General features: G+C 38.1%; 1 protein-coding gene across 9 annotated transcripts in view; it reads left to right on the forward strand.

Moving 5' to 3' along the window:
* The window catches only part of LOC131249016 (uncharacterized), a 127,383-nt gene that overhangs the window by 57,960 nt on the left and 49,601 nt on the right, over window positions 1-19,822 (forward strand). The window contains exons 1-8 of one of the 9 annotated variants that reach the window (XR_009172617.1): window positions 2,414-3,362; window positions 3,623-3,718; window positions 5,827-6,156; window positions 6,245-7,638; window positions 7,714-7,808; window positions 7,915-7,995; window positions 8,466-8,529; window positions 8,645-9,302. Coding sequence is in view for 1 of the 9 variants with exons in the window: in XM_058249577.1 (XP_058105560.1) it covers window positions 631-714; window positions 3,623-3,718 (180 nt within the window). In the remaining 8 variants the exon portion in view is untranslated. Of the gene's footprint in view, window positions 1-594; window positions 715-2,408; window positions 3,363-3,622; window positions 3,719-5,826; window positions 6,157-6,205; window positions 7,817-7,914; window positions 7,996-8,465; window positions 8,530-8,644; window positions 9,314-19,822 lie in introns of those variants that run through there. The other 8 variants (XR_009172615.1, XR_009172618.1, XR_009172619.1 and 5 more) reach the window with 8 other exon arrangements.

Raw genomic sequence — 19,822 nt, forward strand, 5'->3', positions numbered from 1 at the left:
CATTCAGATCATGTGGGCCACATGAATAACAAGGTGGGCCCTACACAAATACAAGGCTTTCAGTAAGGGTGAATGACATTAAAAAAAATAATAAAAAAATAAAATTGAGAATACTGGTTATCGAAAAATCAGCTTTCTTTCAAGTGTTTCACCGGCATCTCAAATAGAGAGACTGGTTATAAGTGTCTTTCCTCCAACCATCGGATTATACATTGGCCATGAAAAATATGTGAGCAAGGCATACGCAATATCCCAACCCCTCCCAAGAATTCATCTTGATATATTACACACTTATTAGCATCGGATTCTAAGCCCATCCCTTCCAATGCTTCAATGGAAGATCCTGATACAGGGACCACAGGCGACCACGTCAAAATCCTAGCCATTGAATTTGCATCTCCATCATCTTGCACCAACGACAATGTCACAATATTAATCTCCATGGCCATATGTAATTCCTTACAAGCTTTCATGGCCCGCTTTGCCATATCACTAGCACCAATGGCCAAGCTCTGTGTAGAGAATTGACGGGCCATTGGATGAACATTGAAGTACGACATAATATATTGGAAACGCATGGTGGATCTATTACGTTGAGAGTATCGATGAAGCTTGTCTGAGAACATCTGGATGTTCTTAGAAGCCTCTGAATCCTTGATTTTGTATATGTATCCATGGGAGGTGGCTGTGAGCTGCTGGGACCGCTCGTTCAAGGTGATTTTGATGAGGAGAGAAGGTTCTTTGTTTTCAGGCATTCGTTTGACTTGCCATTTAGGTGTTTGGTGAAATGTTTGAGTGAAGTGCTATCCATAAATTTGAGATAGTTTTGATGCATTGGCTTACTAGAGATCTTACTATGTGGTTGAATTATCTTATTTTCAAAATCGAACTACAATCCTTTTGAATTTCGTACATGATTGTATTAGGCCACCAGGACAGTATACACCTAGTAGTTGTGCAACCATTGAAATGCCTAGGTGAATGATTTTGATAGCTATGATGCACACACACATGCACATTGCACTTATTTTATTATTGCATTTTTATTCACATAACCATGTTCTTTTTTCCACCATGCAATCATATCAACCAAAAACCAGAAATTAAGAAGAACCAAGTCCCCATGTTCAATCAGATTTCATTCGAAGTCAACAAAAGAATCCTCATTCTCAGAAATCAGGCAGAAATGAAAGAAACGCCACACTATTTTACCATCACAAATTCAGCAATTTTTTTTTTTTTTGATTCAAGTATAGCTCAACCCAAAAGATTGTATAACTCTGTCCAAGTTTTTAAGTTTTTACAAGTGGAGCCCATGGTTCACTAATCCAAATAGATGACTACAGTGGATGCGATGTCCTCACCTTTTCATGGTGTTCAACAAATTGATGTCTAATAAAGAAAAAACAGCAAGAGTCCACGCCATTATACCATTCACATATCTTTAGTCAAGGAATTAACCTATCATTCCTCGGGAAGAAATGGGGACAGCTGTCACAACTCCTTATTCAAAAAACTGTTTCAAATGCAATACCCAATAGTTAACAAGGTTTTATGCTTGAAACAAAGGTAATTTTTTTTGGTTTTTTATTTTTACCTTTCCTACGTTGCTTTGCTATTGATTCCATATAGCTTTTTCTTTCTTCTTTATATAGTTTCTATGATGATTTATATTTTTTTACAAGGTTTCTAGAGAATATATGTAGTTTCATTCTCGATTTCCATACAAACAAGGGTAAATTCTCGATTCTTAGTTCTAGATTCTTGATTTATTATTTTATTTTATTTTATTTTTTTTCCATTTTCCGAGATATTATTCTGCTGGTTTAGGCCGGGGAAGAGTGTAGGTCTACTAGGCCACTCCTCTTCCCTTTTTTTGCTCTGTTCATTTTTATTTTTCAATTTCAATTTTGAGTTTGAGACATGTTAGAAATGATCATGAACAGATGATAGAGTCATAGGAATCAGACTATGGTAGGGCCATATATAAGACAGCACACATGACACAGTTTTGTACCAAGCAGGTCAACCTATATACTGATTTACGGCTCATGTATCAAAATCACACCTATTAGAAATTCGTATCCATCTGATCATGGTCATCAAGCCAATGGAAAAATGAAAGATTGACACTGAATACTCAGTGGAGTAAATTGAATAAAGGTGGTAAATAGGATTGTATAGTAGGGATGAGTTCTACATAATAAGACATCCTTAGTAGGGCCCAGTAGATGGTTAAACCAGATTGATAATTCAACCTGCAAGTTGTGTTGTGGAAAGATGGCCATACCACATTCTATTCTTCCCCCTCGATCACATGGTATGTATCATCATCTCACCCCTAGTCTACCACTGCTTGGGATGAAAAACGTATTAATGCAGGGGCATTACACACCGGGCTCGAGTGGGGTAGCCTCTGGGATGCGGGGACACACTCGGGGTGGGCGGCCCATGTGATTTGGGGCCCACGATAGAGGTTCGGCTGAGGTCCTAACCCATGAGATGTGGGGCCTGGGCTATGAGATAAAGGGATTAATTTGCCATACTCTAACAGTTCGAGCTTTTAGAGCAAGTGGTTAATTGTCCTGCATCAAATTGGTCTCAGAGCACGCCATAGCTTTGTGAGATCCATGACCACATAATGAGTGAGGTTGCTTAAATTGTTGAGCCACCACATGTTAAGAGTGGGTTCCACCTATGAATGGCCCTAGAGTCTCAACCTTAAGAGTGGGTTCCAATGAATTATGGCACTAGATCGAACGTTGAGAGTTGGTTTTTCAATCAAATGTTGCGACAACGCAGATCATCTTGATTTTGGGAAAGACATTGCATGGTGGGGACCACCCATGAACACAGATAAAGTACTTGCTTCTACATAGAGGCTTCTTTTTTCATATACAATACAAATTGTGCTAGCTATGTGTTTTAGGGGTCATTTGGCAACCTAGAATTTAGAAATTACTAAAGAATTTATTTCCATGAAACAAATTCTCCGAGAAATTGAATCAATTGGTTATGTCTAGAAACTGGGAATAAAATTCCGCAGAATCTAGAAATGTGCTTGGGAACCTAGAATTCATTACCTTGGAATGTCAATTTATATGACAAATTAAAGAAATATGCACGTTTCCCTTGGGATTTGCAAGCTAGCCTCGGGCCGAGAATTCAAGAACTAGCCTTTTTCTGGATTTGGCTTGTTAACTTGATAGGATTGTATTCATTAGCTGATTCTCTCTCTTTTATTTTTTTAGCTGACATGGTTATTTTTTCTTTTTTATTCTTAACTCATCTTTTTTTGGAAACCAGTCAAGGCAGAAGTTGGAAATTGAGGATCTTTGCTTATTTGAATCCTCTGTTTTGATGTACCCCATGGCTTATTTTCCCATTTTTGGCATCCACTTCTATATCCCTCTGTCACCTCTATAGCTAGCTGTAGACACTTTATCAACATCTCATTAGTATTTTATATATATATATATATATATATATATATATATATATATATATATATATATATATATATATATATATATATATCAATTTCTTCATCCTCAACTTCACCTAATCTTGTGCTATTTACATGTGCTCAAGTTTTTGATGTGTTTGTTTATCTATATGTCAGAAAGATGATCTTAGAACTGTGGTGTCCTATCTACGAAGCAACCCAAAAATTTCCTGCATAGGTCTTTGGGACGATCTATGGGTGTACTGTCACAAGGTAGTTAATCACACAATCTTAGAATTGATCATTTCTTGATTGCTGAATTATAGTATCTTCATCTAATAGCTGTAATTGTGCTAATTTATTTGTATGCCAGCCACCCCCCCTCCTCTCTCTCTCTCTCTCTCTCTCTCTCTCATGTACACAAACTATTGTCTGTTCTTGATATTAAGATATATCTATTTCAAATTTGGCCCTTCATTTAGACATTCAAATGGGAATAAGTCTGCTGGATGGATTTGTAATTTGATTCAGACACTTCTTACATCTTTGGTTGCATTTTTCTCATCTTAAAAATGACTACAGGGTTGAGGAATCATAACACATCATCCCTTTATAATTTTTCAAAACTATGCTGTCATGTTTTTCTTTTTAGCTGATCTGTTAATGTCAGCAGGCTAATGGTGCAAAAAGAAGAAGTTTGAATATAAAATAAAATAGGCTTGTAGATGTTTTCAAGATATTAGTCATTGCATTGAGATTTTTTTTTTTCCTGTTTTTTTCTCGATCAGGTTTTTGTACTCAATGTTCACACTGGGTGAATAACAATATTTTTGGAAGGGAATGTACCATATAATTCATATCTTTTGATTTATGGATATGCTTTCACTGGAATTATTGGCAGCATTAATGTAATATAAATAATCTTTTCATCTGAATTTAATTTCAATCTTTTCTTATAATTACTTGGGAGGAATGATGTCAAATGCCTATTATCAAATGCCCAAGTCAATGATACCCCCAAATTAGGTTTTACCAACAGATTAATGTTGAGATCCAATTGACTTGTAATATAAATCATTTTGTGCCGAACTTTAAACACTTAGCATGGGTCATATTATTTACTTCTGGTTTACTCTATCTAAGACTGATTTAAGTGGATATCTTCTATGGCTAGGAGCCTAGGACTACTACTATAAATGTTAAAGGTTTCAGAGAAGTTGTAATCCTTGGATGCCTAGACAAATGTCGCAAAAGGATGGTATTGAAATCTGGTGAAAGAGATTTGGATATTTGTGCAGTGAGTGGTCCTCTGTCTACCAGGTTCTGCATTTTTGGTTTTAGTTTTCTTTAATGAAATCCTTCTTGATTTCTAATTAAAAAAAGGTTGTGGCTTCACAAGATTGGCCAGAGGTCATTAAGTATGCTGGTTTGGTTTGGTTTGGTTTGTGCACAAGCTCATCGCTGGGAGCTGATCCAAGTTCTTTTTAAAGTCTGGCAAGCTCCTGTACTGGGCACCGTTACGGGTGGCATGATCAGCTATTGTCTCTTATTTTCTTTGAGCTTTTAAATAAAGTGGTAGATTTATTATTTATGATCGATGTGCTCTTGTGGGTTTTCACATGTGGCCATCTTAAACAAGATCTATTTACTGTAGCTGCTTAAAATAAAGAGAGGGATTTTAATATCACTCACTGTTTTTTTAAATCCAGGGAGCTTCTGATTTCTTTCCGTCGGGCAACTGGGCAGAAACCTCAGTTTTTAAAGGGATGTCCTTCTCTGTTTTTGTTTGTTATATAATGTCAACTTACCTTACCTTTCCTGTAAATCTTGATAGTTGCACTGAATTCAGATTTCTAGAAATACATATAAAAAAACAAGAATTACATTGATTAATAAAACTTTAAATGAATGGAATGGGTCATAGGTGTTTCAAGTTAAAGCCACAACTGGATATGAATAGTACTGAAGAATACGACACTTGTGTTTGTATTTGTCCCCTGAAGACAATGAAGACGTTCTGTGAAACCATCTTCAATTTTGAATAAGATATGGCTGATATTTTTGGGTTTAGATTCATCTCACTATCACTGTAATGGAAGATCTGCAAGGGCCTGAAAAGGTGATTGATTTGAGAAGGTAGTTCTTGTTTGCAGGCACCACAAGAACAGAAGGAGCTGATGAGCAAGACTTTGTCCAGGCCTTCTCAAATGCCTGTCCAAATTGCACCGAAGAAATATAAGACTTCTTCAAACCCACACACACACACACACACCCCAAAAAAAAAAAAAAAAAAAAAAAAAAACATGCCTATTAGTCTATTACATTAGAAATAATTTAGCCAACGGATTTTCTTTATGTCTCCCTGCTTGGACTTCATGCAGGTGAAAAACATGGAAGCTCAGATGAAAGAAGATATAATAGCTGAGGTAACACAATCTGGTGGTCGAATGCTATTGCATCGTGAAGAACTTAATCCAGTGTCGAAGCATTCCAGTGTAGAAGGGTACTGGGAGAACATTTTATTAGATGATGTGAAGACGCCTGCAGAAGTATATGCCTCTCTGAAAGCTGAAGGCTACAATATTGAATACAAGAGGATACCGCTAACATGAGAAAGAGAAGCCTTATTGACAGATATTGACTCAATCCACTCCTGTCAAGATGAGTATGGATCATGTATCAGACAGCTAGCAACTATTATCTGTTTTACGGTGATTTCTCTTATATTTAACTAAGAATTTTTTTTCCTGTTAATTTCAGGTGATGTAATCTAACTGAAGGACTTTTTCTTTCCTGCAGATCTGCATGTTGCTATCTTTTTGCGTCACACACTGGTTATGGGGGAGCTGCTTATGCAATAGCGATCACTTGTCTTACACTGGTTATGGTGTACCCTTCCATGATGTATGTGTTTTATCACATGGTATATTCATTTTCTAAGCTCATTTTAGGTCATGAGCTAAAAAATAAGGCAGATCCAAATCTCAGGTGGACCACACACAGAAAACAGGAGTGATTAAAACTTACAGGGAGCCACAAGTTTTGTATGAAACTGATAATTGTGTTTTAACTTCATTAAGGTGAGGTGACCTGACAAGAGGTTGGATGGTGAATAAACATGATAATAGGCATTAGGAAGTTTTTATTGGGGCCATTTAATCACTGCCATTTACAGTAGTGCGGCCACCTGAGATTTGGATCTATTTCATATTTTAATTCATCCCCTAAAATGAGTATTGAAAAATGGATGGAAGGTTTAGGTCAAACACAGATGGGATTCATTAGTGACCCCTCCAGTAGTAGGTTGGTCTGGAAAGGCTCCCACCATTGTGGGGATGCTGATTGCCTACTGACCCATCACGTGGGAACACCATAATGTTTGTGTTTTACTCAGGCTATCCATCCATTTTGTCATATCATTTTAAGGTGTGAGCCCAAAATTGAGGTAGATCCAAGGCTCATTTGGACCGCACCACCAAAGGAAATAGTGGGAATTGAACGTTAACCAATGAAAACTAATTTCTTTTTGCAAGCTTCAAGAGAATTTAGTTAACTCAGAACATATTCCTGTGTCCTTTACAAGAAAAGAAAGTGGTTTTTATATTCAGAATTGTTTTCACTCCTTTGGAGAGTGAGATGGAAGTTTAGTTGGCCTCATATGTTGGCTCAAAAATCAGAACTTCAAGGCTATTTACTGCAAGTGGTTTCAATAATTTCACCCGGAAAAAAAATAATAATAATAATTTAAAAAAATAAAAAAAGATTGAAAAAGCTTAGTTGTGGAGTAGGTTTCCCAGAGATTTGGTTTGGTAGACAGTGGGCTAGAGTGCTAACTGCCATGCAATACAGGAGCAGGCCATTCATTTCATGGTAGTCCTTCCCTTCAGCCTACAGAAACAGTAGACTGCCTTCTGTGGTAGCCCCAAAATTCACATCCATTTCTCTAGTTTTGAAGGTGACATTTTTGTGTAAGGAAGAGATTCAAGCAACTCCAGCTAAATAACAAAAATAAAATAAAATAAAATAAAATAAAAATAATAAAATAATAAAAAAAAACCTTCATAAAATGCTTCTTATATTCTGTAGTCCAAATGACAGGGACTTGTTGAGGCCTTTGAAATTGGAGTGTGAACTTCAGTGAGGGGTGCAGTTTGCCTGTTGTCTTTATCCTGTAATTTGGGCAAACATCTTTGGTAATTGTTACATGATTATTTTGAGCGGCAGTCATTTGATTTTGCCTTTTTCTTTTTTTTTTTGCAAATTTGCAGGCGATATTTTTTTCTAATCACATTCAAGAGCAGCTGGATGTGATGCTTGTTATGGAGCAATAATGCCTAATTCTTTTTGTTATTTTCTGGCATAGGTCGCAATGTATAAGAGATTATATGAAAATGAGCTTAAATCTCGTGCTTTGGCACTAATCTTTGTGCGTCTTCATTGATCCTAATTGACAATCCATTTCTGTGCAGGTTTTGTTTCATGATCCGAAGCACAAGAAAATTTATGCAACTGAAGGTCTAATGACTGAGATTTGCTAGGTGCACATGCAGGTATAAGGCAACTAATCTTAAACTTTTTAACTCTTTTTATTTATTTATTTAATGGACAGATGTTGTCATTTGATGCCCATCAGAAATGAACTAATTTTTATATATATTTCAAAGTAGATGCTTGGGCTGCATTTTGGTAGTATTCTTCTTCTGTTGATAAAATTAAAAAATAAAAATAAAAATAAAAATTTATTCGGTTTCTGTGATGCAGGTCTTTGTTGGAACTTTGATTTATTGCAATATGTTATAGCATGTAGTCTGTGCTTGTCAATTCATCATACTAGTTTTCACAACTTGAAATAAGTTTGCATGAATTTCTTATTCCTTAATTCAAATTCATGAGGGTCTAATAGATGACAAATAATGACCTTTTCTTGTTGCCTAAAGTTCATGAATGCCTACATCTGCATGTTTACTAGTTTTTCTTTTGAAAATTTGTTAATTTGGATTTCATCTCTGATCAATCCCAGGTGTAATATATTAGCCCAAAAGTCTGTCTGGATGTACTTTAGAATGAGAATTGAAGAGAATGAGGTATGACCCATGTGCATTATGCTTGAGAAATATTAAGACAATTTAGCATGAGTCACATCATTTTTTATTATTTTATTATTTTATTATTATTTTTTTTCTTTTGAGTTTGATGTAGTGGGATTCCATAGCACTTTCTATTTCATGTCGATGTTTAAATGCCCGGCCTTGACATTGGCAATGCTGGAAAAGTTAAGAAGAGGTTTTCTATAGCTTGGTAAGGAAGAGAAGAAGAAATTTCATTTGGTCGATTGGAAGGAGGTGTGTAAGCACGTACAAGAAGGCGGGGCTAGTATAAAAGACCTTAAGAGTATGAATTGGGCCCTTTTAGGCAAATGGACTTGAAGACTAGGGACGGAGGATGGGACCCTCTGGAATATGTTAGTCAAGAAAAAGTATGGGCGTTTAGAGGGGAGTTGGTGGACCAGGGACTTATCCAATTACAGAGCTTCGGCGTTATGAAAAGGGGTGCCATCCATTGAAGTTAAGAATATCGACTCTCATCCTGAACTCTCGATCTACTCGATCGATGTCTTGTCCGGGATATTGGAGTACCACGTCGTCGACCTCCTCGTTGATGGATCTCCATCTCCTTTGGTTCACTATCGGCAGTATCCCACGATCAGTGCGATTACGAGTTCCCACACCTGTTGGTGGCGGGTCACCGCCATAAACACGGAGTGGCCCTAGGGCCTTCGTCAAGCAATCGATGACAGCCTGCAGCCCTTGCATGACTTGCCGATTCTCTCGTTGTGATGCTTCAAAAGTCACCGCCGTTAAAGGCAAATTTCCCAGAGCACCATCCATGGGATTGTTGCCCAACCCGTTGATAGAAGCCATAGATTCGAGGAGAAAGACTGGCTCTAATACCAAATTAGCGCATGGGAGGATGTGTTGAGGTCGAGCATCATCTTCCTCAGGGGATAACTATTCTGAATCCACAGAACTTCTCTGGACTCTTCACAAAAATACATCGAATCCACAAGGAAAATAAGAAAATAAAATAATTTTTAGAAATTCGTAATAAATTGATTGATCATTAAAACGAGCTTACAACCTTCTTAAATAATGACATGAAATATAGGAAGAAGTTTCAAAATTAAACTACAACGAAAACTAATAGAAATCGTGACTTACTGTAAATAGTAAGCTTACTATTTATAGATGGTCGTTGACGATTTGATTCCCTTATCAACAGTTTTGGTATTGCTGGAATAATACATGCTCATAATCATTAAAAAGGAATCGAGATCGAAGAAGGCATCTCCTCCGTGGCCATGATGACATGAGCACCTTATTTTGTCGGGCTCGTGAGAGTTGTAAATGCTCCCACCATGCAGAAGCACCGAATTTTAATTTTAACGCTACTAATTTTACCTTTTTATACTTTGACACGTTCATATAATCAAAATATATTTCTAGTTCGGCTAACCAGTCGAGCAAATCTTCTATGCCTAATAAACCGTTAAAACTAGAAAGTTCGGCTTTGCCTCGATAGTCTCTCCCAGCATGATTTAAATGATTGCCTTCATGGATTGGTCGTTGGGCAAAGCCTTCATTAAGATCTTCGTCTCTTAAGCTCGAATCACCTGGTGTAGCCTTACGATTTATCACTGGTAGTGCTCTACAGAAATCAGGTTATGCCTTACAACAACCATAAGCGGTGGAGCATCATCTAGGGTTCAGGACGGAAGTAACGCATCCACAAGACGGTCGAGTATTGCATACAACCCTTGCACGGTCAATTGACTATCCCGGTGGAAAGCTTTCATTCTTTCCGAAAGATAACGAATCCCTGAATTAGCGTCCACAGGATTTTGGTTCATACCTTTGTTGTTTGCCATCGGCCCGAGGGGAATCCTTGCTTTGATACCAATTGACGCAGGGATGAACGTGATGAGGTCGATCTCCGTCTTCCTCAAGGATAACTACTCCGAATCCATGGAGCTTCTCTGGACTCCTCACAGAGACTTCTTGAATCCATGAGGAAAAGAACAAGAAAAATAGAAATAAATTCTAGAAAATTCGTAATTTGATTGATGATTGAAATAAACGAGTTTACAACCCTTTATATAGGGATACTAAGCGATGGGAGAAATTTCAGAATCAAGCTACGACTAAAACTCCTAGAATTCGCAACTTAGTAAACTTGTATTTATAGACAGTTGTGATGTGTACTAGTGTGCAAGGTTTTCGGCCAAAAATAGTAAGTTTCATATTTGGCTTCACCACGCTGTTCTCCTAATTATTCTAAGCACTTTTCACGTTGGGCGCAACTCCTAAAGTCCAATGGATGAAGAATTATAATCAAACTAAAACTTACTATTTATAATAAAAATGGAATTAAAATAGGGAAACGACAGTTGATCCGATGGTATTTCGCAAATCCGGCTTGCGCAACCAGAATAACGGGGTTGGGTAGCTAAAGTAGCTTGTCCTACCCCAAAATCATATATTTTACACCCGATGACTCATTCCGAATTGTGAGATATGCCGGATTTAAGGTCTGACGGTCCGGATCACTTCTGTCATCGACCGGACCTTTTCTGATACATCTTGGCCATGAAACTGTCCCTGACCCACTCTACATCAATCAAGCTAATGCTTCTGTTTTCATTCTGTCCCAAGAATAATCTCATGAATGGTTCGATGGCATTTATCCTGTTGGACGTAAGCCAGTGGGGCCCACTGGTGAGCAATCACTAGTGGGTGGGTCCCATATGTTTAGGCTTCTTCTGCCTTTTCCTTTCTGTTAAGATTTCAAATTCATTTTTGAATTTGATTTTGGATAGGAGATAGAGAAGACCGGATAATCTGGTCTCATCCCATCTCCTTCATTTCCTATAAAAAGGGATGGGCTTTTCTCTCGTAGAGTGCAATCAATCATAAGAAATACCGAGAGTATACAGAAAGATATAGTGTGCACAGTAATCTGTCCATTTTAGCTTGTCCTTGGGACGATGTAATCCGTAGATCGTGATCTGAGGCCACCTATACCGTAGGATCAGAGGTGTGAATAGATCCATCTACTGCAGTAGTAGATAGGTGAGCCATTGGAGCGTTAATCTTCTGCTTTGTGAGGGTTCCAAAACTCATGTAGACCTTCAGATCTTGAGGGCTCACCTTTCGTGCTTCCCTACAGTGGTATCAAAGCGTTCAATGATGGATCTCCGATTATTTTCATCTAAAAGGTAAGTGACCTTTCTTTTTTTTGCTTGGACTCCTAATCATGGCTTTCGAATGGTATGTGCATGTGTTTTATTTGGACTGCTGTGGACAGTACCCATTACAACGGCCTATCAATACGGACAATCTGGATTCCCATTATTATTATTTATTTTTTTTTATCAAATTAGCCTGGCATGCATTTTTTGTGACCATAGCTGTCAGTTTGTAGCCCATAACGTGGATGGGCCATATACAAAATTGAATAGATATTGTGAATGACACCCTGGTATCATCCACATGGGCCATGTACAAAATTGAATAGAAATTGTGGAATTATGTTTATTAGTAGCCGTTCATTTTGTACATGGGTCCCATGATCATTTTGTCCCTTCAATGTCCATGTATATCATCCACCATATTTTATTCTTAGCCACTCACCACACGTTCATCGTGAGCTACACAACTAAATCAGGAGACATACCCATCAATATAGCTGTTGGTGACGTATCTCATCACAACAAGCTACTGGTGACGTATCTCATCAATATAGCTGCTGGTGACGTATCTCATCACAACTAGCTACTAGTGACGTATGTCATCAATATAGCTGCCGGTGACGTATCTCACCATACGTGCCAATAGATTGTTGTATTGACGTGTCACGCACCCAGCCATATAGCTGATGTACACGTGGGAAGCTGATTGGCTGGTGTACATCATACCAGCTATATAGCTACTGTACACGTGGGAAGCTGATTGGCTGCTGTGCATCATACTGGCTATATAGCTGTTGTACACGTGGGAAGCTGATTGGCTGATGTACATTATACCAGTGATATAGCTGTTGTACACGTGGGTCTAATAACAAGGTATGTGTTATATCCAAACCGTCCATCCATCTGGCGACCTCGGATTTAGGCTTGAGAAGATAAATAAGACAGATATAATTATCAAATGGACCATACTATAATATGTAGTGGGGATTGAACGTCTACCCTGGAAACCTCTATAATGAGGATCACCTTGAAGTCTGTGTTCTAAATCCACGGTGTCCATCTGTTTTTCCAGAACTATAAGCGACTTCCAGAGATAAGAGAGAGGGAATGGCTTCATGGGTTGTGCCACCTCTCTCTCTAATCTCAGCCGTTGATACTTTCTCCAATCTCAACCGTTGATACTTCTAGAGATAAGCGAGAGGGAATGAATTTATGGCTTCTCGTGGGATAGATCCAGACCGTCTATCAAGATGCAAACAAATCAGGGTAGTCACCTCATATGGTGGGCCATGAATACACGAAAGATCTCTGATCCGATGGTTAGGATCTCGTGAAACAAGTATGTCAAATTTTGGGCTAAAGCACATCAATAGAATGGCCCATTACTTGAGAAACTGAGTGGATTTCACATGTATATCATGTGGGCTCATGTAACTTAGGCAAGTACAGACAAGTGAAGTCCTGTGTGCAGTGGATGCATGTATGCTTGTGTTATATATGGGCCCTAGGATTGGCATACTGCTTTGGTTTTCAGTTTTGTACAAGTGGGCCCATTTTTCAATGATTTAGGCCGTTGAGATTGTTAGTCTCACTATCGATCGCCCCTGAAATAAATATATCCTAGATTGAATAATCCTATCATCTAATAAAATGAAGGGATTAGATTCTTACATCAACTGGATTATTGACATATGGGATATACAAGTGGGGCCCATAATATCAACTGTTGGATCAATAAACTTTGGTCCAGTTGCCCACTTGGAGTAACCCGAAACTCTACAGCTTTCTTGCAAGTAATATGTATATTTCTCTCTTTTTTTCTTTTTTTTTTTTTGACATGTACATATATATATGCATGTGAATGTGATTTCCTTTATATCATTCTATTCACTAGTGATCCAAAGATTATTAGTGATTGAAACGATCATCAACCATGATGATCAATGTTAATGAAAGGATCTATCATCAACAATGATCATTAACGGTAATGATCGGATCCATCACTAATGGTCATAATCACAGGTGATAATTGAACTCTCTTTATGGCTATGCACTTCAATTTTTTTTTTTAATCTGATAATAATGATTATATGTGTGATATAATTACGCCTGATGTGATCAGATCTAAGCCATTTTTTTCATTGGAATATAGAAAATTAGTGTTAGAATGCTCCCTACACATATAAATAGGTTGTGCATAACCTGAGTGAGAGTTGATTCTCCTCCACCAAATGATGCATCCAACTAATAATGGAAGGTTGCACGTTATACAAATTTATTCTTATAAAAGCATTAAACTCATCTTAAATAGAGAACTTGATTGATCTACACCGCCCATTCGGGTATATGTGGACTTTCAGATCTCGTTAAAATGTGTTGACTACTTTTATACTTTGAAAATTTGTATAACACGTTAGATCATAGCTAAGTAGTGATACTTATGCAATGTAGAGATGGTTACCAAAGCGTTAACTGCTGAACAGCTGAAAGGACAACATTTCGACGGTAACAACTATGAAGACTGGTCCCGCGCGGTGTGAAGCCTTCTGTACGAGGACGATATATCGTACACACTCGATGAGGTTCAAGAGGAACCCATACTAGCTGAAAACAAAAATTTAGGAGAACATAGGGTTGCAATGACCCGCTACAATAAGTGACGTAAACAAAATCGTTCAGCCCATAATGTCCTTATTAGCATTATGCACAAAGAACTCATACCTACGTATGAAGTACATGACACCGCTAAGGGAATTTGGAAAGCACTGACAAATATCTATGCGCAGAAGTTAGATGCGAGAGTTCGGGCAATGGAATTAGAATTCCAGGAGTATAGGATGCCAGTCGCCTGCCCAATCAAAGATCATATTTGTAAGATGGAGCAGATGATAGGTGCCCTTATATTGGGTGTAAATTGACTGAAAATCAAAAAATAATAGCAATGCACTGTTTCTTGCCTGAATCTTGGGCCCTAATCAAAAGAATTCTGAACTATACTGATTCTATCACTACGTTCAGAGACTTTTGTGGCCACTTGGTACGGGATGTTGAAATGAATGCAATTCAGCTAGGATCGGCCAAGGCCTTTGTAGCAGAGACCTATAAACGGAAAGATAAAAAGAAACGGTTCAAAGCTCGCAAGAAGGCGAAAAAGAATAACTAAGAACAGAAGACCACGACACCTCCTCCAAATCTCAAGAAGGGGAATGAAAAGAAGAAGCAGAAAAAGACAAATATAGTTTGCTTTGTTTGTGGAAATTCCGGCCATTATGCTCGGCAGTGTGCCCATAAAAAGACGGTAATTTCTCAGTCACTAGATACTTTGTATGTAGGCGTTTGTTCTAAAATCCTTTCTGTTGATACTATATCTAACGAATGGATTTTGGATTCAGACGCAACAAAGCACGTGACATGGAGTCGTCGAGGACTCGAGGAATTTCGACCTGTAGCCAAGGGAAGTTACAATGTGTATATGGGAAATAATGCTGTCGAAGACGTACTAGGGATTGGCGTTTCACATCTTCTTACGCGTATAGGGCAAACAATAATCCTCCGTAATACTCTTTATGCACCGGGGATGTGTCGGAATTTAATTTATGTTTCTAAGTTATTATATGATGGTTTTGATATTTGATTTTCCGGGACAAGAGTTTCTTTGAGACTAAATAACTTCATCTTTGCATGGAAAAATTTAATTTTAGATTTATTTATTCTGGACGTAGATAGTTATAATGCACCTCTTGCTTTATCTGCTATGTCAAATGAAATTGTAGTATCTGAATCTCAAAATTGGCACGCGAGGTTAGGTCACATTGGAAAGGATCATATGACAAGACTAGTACGTTCTGGTCTGTTAGACTCCTTATCCAAATTTGATTTGCCATTTTGTGGACATTGTGTGTTCGGAAAGACTTCGAAGAAACCATCTCCTAAAGCGACTAGGTCCAAGGGCACACTAGAGATAATCCATTCAGACATCTGTGGACCTTTCAATGTACATGCCAGAAATGGATGTTAATACTTTGTCACTTTTATTGACGATTACTTGCGCTATGAAAATGTGTATCTCATCTCACACAAATTTGAGGCTTTTGATTATTTTCTTAAATATAAAGCTGAGGTGGAAAATCAGCTTGAACAAAAGATTAAAATCTTTCGATTTGATAGAGGTGGCGAGTATACATCTAAAATGTTTAAATCATATTGTGAAAACGTTGGCATAGTTTGACAGTACACAATGGCTTACACTCTACAAAAAAATGGTGTTGCAGAGAGAAGGAATAGGACACTATTAGATATGGTTAGATCGATGATGATACAAGCCAATCTCTCTACCACATTCTGGGGAGACGCACTCTTAACAGCCGTATACGTCCTTAATAGAGTCTCATCCAAATCCATTCCTAAGACCTCATATGAGTTGTGGTATGGGAGGATTCCTTCTCTAGCCAACCTACGCTCTTGGGGATCTTTGGGATATGTTTTGCTACCTACTCCGCATAGAAGTAAACTTGATAGTAAAACCATTGAATACGTGTTCATAAGGTACCCTATGCATTCAAAGGCATACGTTCTAATTTTTTAGGGCCATAGACGATTGATTGAGATAGAATCCCGGAACATGACCTTCGTTGAAGATAGATACCCGAGCCGAATGCAGCAAAAGGTTTCAATAGAACTTTTTAAAATACCTGATGTATCTCAGGAGAGTGGGAGTTCTGCTTCTTAAAATGATGACGCTCGTATAGTTCGTCAGGACAGTGGGAGGACATCTCAGAGGGCTCCTGAGTTATGTCGAAGCGAAAGAGGATTGATTCCCTGAAGATACTTCGATATTGAGGGGCAAACATTCTCTTACGTTGCGGTTGATGATGATGAACCTGATTCGTATCAGGATGCGTTGTTATCTTCTAACTCGGCTGATTGGGTGAATGCTATGGATGAAGAGATCGCTTCCATGGAGAAGAATAAAGTCTGGGAACTTGTTGATCCGTATTCCAATCGCAAAGCGATAGGTAATAAATGGGTACTAAAGATAAAAAGAAAGACAGATGGAACAGTGGACAAGTACAAAATACAATTAGTTGCTAAAGGTTTTACACAAAAAGAAAGCATTGATTACGAGGAGACTTTTCACCTATTGCAAAGTTCTCCTCAATCCGCGTGATCTTGTCCATTGTCGCAAGTTTAAATTTAGAGTTATATCAGATGGATGTAAAGACTGCATTTTTAAATAGTGACTTGAACAAAGAGATATACATGCATCAGCCCATGGGTCATGTGGACAAAAAACATCCAAAAAAATTCTGCAAGTTGTTGAAATCTATTTATGGGCTGAAGCAATTTCCAAGACAATAGTACATGAGGTTCCACTTAGCCATCACTACTTTTGGATTCACGATGAGTAAAGAAGATCATTGTGTATACATGAAACGATTTGAAAGATCCTTTCCGATACTATCTCTATATGTAGACGATATCCTGTTAGCTGGTAATTACATGCAATTATTGATATTGACTAAAAATTGGCTATTCTCGAACTTTAAGATAAAAGACCTTGGTGAAGCCAACTTTATTCTTGGGGTAAAAAATCAGAGATTGCCCTAAGAATTTTTTAGGCTTATCTCAAGCCACCTATATACAAAAGATCTTATAGCGGTTCAAGATGAAAAATTCAGAAGTTGTTGAAACCCCTATGGATAAAGTTACCAAGCTAGATAGAAAATCGTGTCCCAGATTGAAGCCGAGAAATTGGATATGTCCTCAGTACCTTATTCAAGCATAGTAGGGAGCTTAATGTATGCTATGCTTTGCACCAGACTGTGTATTAGCTATGTAGTTGACATAGTCAGCCGTTATCAGAGTAACCCAGGACAATCTCATTGATAAGCCGTCAAACATATATTCCGCTATCTAAGAGGAACGAAAGACCTAATGTTGTGTTATGAAGGCACAAGTATCGAGCTCAAAGGATATTCTGATGCTGCTTGGGATAATGACGCCGACGAGAGAAAGTCTACTTCAGGATATGTATTCTTACTCGGAGGAGGAGCTATCTCATGGTCGAGTAAAAAACAGACATCCATAGCTCTTTCATCTATGAAAGCTGAGTACATTGCATGTTGTGCTGCAGTTCAGGAGTGTGTATGGGTTCCCAGATTTCTATTGAGTTTGGGTGTTGTACCAAGTGTTCGTCAGCCTATATCGCTGAAGATAGACAGTACTTCTGCCATTGACTTGGCAAAGGATCCTAAACACCACCAGAAGTTTAATCACATTGAGATCAAGTATCATTACGTCCATGATCAAGTGAGAGATAAGAAGGTCGCCCTCAGCTATATTCCTACTAAGGAGATGATGGCCGATCCTATGACGAAACCTATGGCTAGAGATCTATTTCAGGTTCACGTTAGGCAGATGGGATTGAGCAAGGCTTGAGTGATGTACTTATTTTGTAATACTTTTGATCTTTCATTAATGAAAAACACATTTCATTTATTTAGTATTGAACATTAATATAAACTAGGTAAGTAGATCATCAGCATTTACCTTGAGATAATGTAGGATTTCTATTTTTTGTCGGCAGGCTGGTCACCCACTCGCACAGGTTGACCAACCTTGAATGTACAAGAGAGGTACAATTGGGGTCATGTTTATACATTGAGGTATGAACTTCTCTTTATTGTAAATAATAAAAGATGAGGATATGAGTGAGTTGTATCCGCCTACAATCTTTTAAGATTGAAGATGAGACTGATAAAGTCGAATAACATAATTGCACCATTTATTTTTCATGCGATCAATGTTATGGCCTGAATTTATAGTCAGGTTATGAGGTTATGAAATGAGTCGTACCTCATGTAGAATGACCTGCATATTGTAGACCCGACATTTACCTAGTATTGTCTACTTTACGACGTAGATTGTAGCCACGTGCTAAGACCTTTTTACCTACAGATTACTTTGATTCGATCCAATCATTGCAAGGTGCTAGTAGCCAGCTCCGTAGGTGACTCTTTGTGTCCTTAGCTACCCTCCTCTTGTGTATATGAGGATGAGATTGAGTCGCTACTTTAGTGTACTATCACGAAGGGTCCTTGATTGGCCAGACTCAGTTACGCTAGGAAAGCGGCTTGATTAATTCCAAATTACACATCTGCGTAGGAAAGATCCCGTGACAGCTACATTAAGTTTCTAGAACTATAAATACGCATTTGAAGACTTATCCGCCGGCAGTATCGAGTTGTTTTTATTAGACTTTTGCAAACAATATTTTTCTTAAAAAGCATACATATATAAGTATTGCTTTAAATTGGTTATAGTCTAAGTTTATGAAAAATCAAGTTTTCAAAATAACTCGATAAGTTGGATAAGTACATATGTTGGTCGAGTACTCCAGATCGGGATTTAACTCCATCCGGTGTGGTCATGCGGACTAAGACAGGCATTGCAAAGCTTGGGTTATTGAGTACTTGTTAGGTGGTCACTTAGTACTTAAGCACCTGTGAGAAAATTACGGTGATCCAGCTGGTCCCACGCCTCTGATTCTTTTGATCGCGATGTTTGGTCTTTGATTGTTATTGGGTGAGTTAGATGGACAAATTTTTGTGCTTATCCCACAATGTGATTGAGTGGGAGATGTTGGACGTAGGCCAGTGGGGCCCACTGGTAAGCAATCACTAGCGGATGGGTCCCATATGTTTAGGCTTCTTCCGGCCTTTTCCTTTCTGTTGAGATTTCAAATTCATTTTTGAATTTGATTTTGGATAGGAGATAAGGAGAAGACCGGATAATCTGATCTCATCCCATCTCCTTCCTTTCCTATAAAAAGGGATGGGCTTTTCTCTCGTAAAGTGCAATCAATCATAAGAAATACCGATAGCATACAGAAAGATATAGTGTGCACAATAATCTGTCCATTTTGGCTTGTCCATGGGACGATCTAATCCATAAATCGTGATCCGAGGCCACCTATACCGTAGGATCAGAGGTGTGAATAGATTCATCTGCTCCAGTAGTACATAGGCGGGCCGTAGGAGCGTTAATCTTCTACTTTGTGAGGGTTCCAAAACTCGTGTAGATCGTCAGATCTTAAGGGCTCACCTTCCGCGCTTCCCTACATATCCGTCATG

This window comes from Magnolia sinica, chromosome 6 (genome assembly GCF_029962835.1).
Source record: "Magnolia sinica isolate HGM2019 chromosome 6, MsV1, whole genome shotgun sequence".
Classification (NCBI taxonomy): Eukaryota; Viridiplantae; Streptophyta; class Magnoliopsida; order Magnoliales; family Magnoliaceae; genus Magnolia; species Magnolia sinica.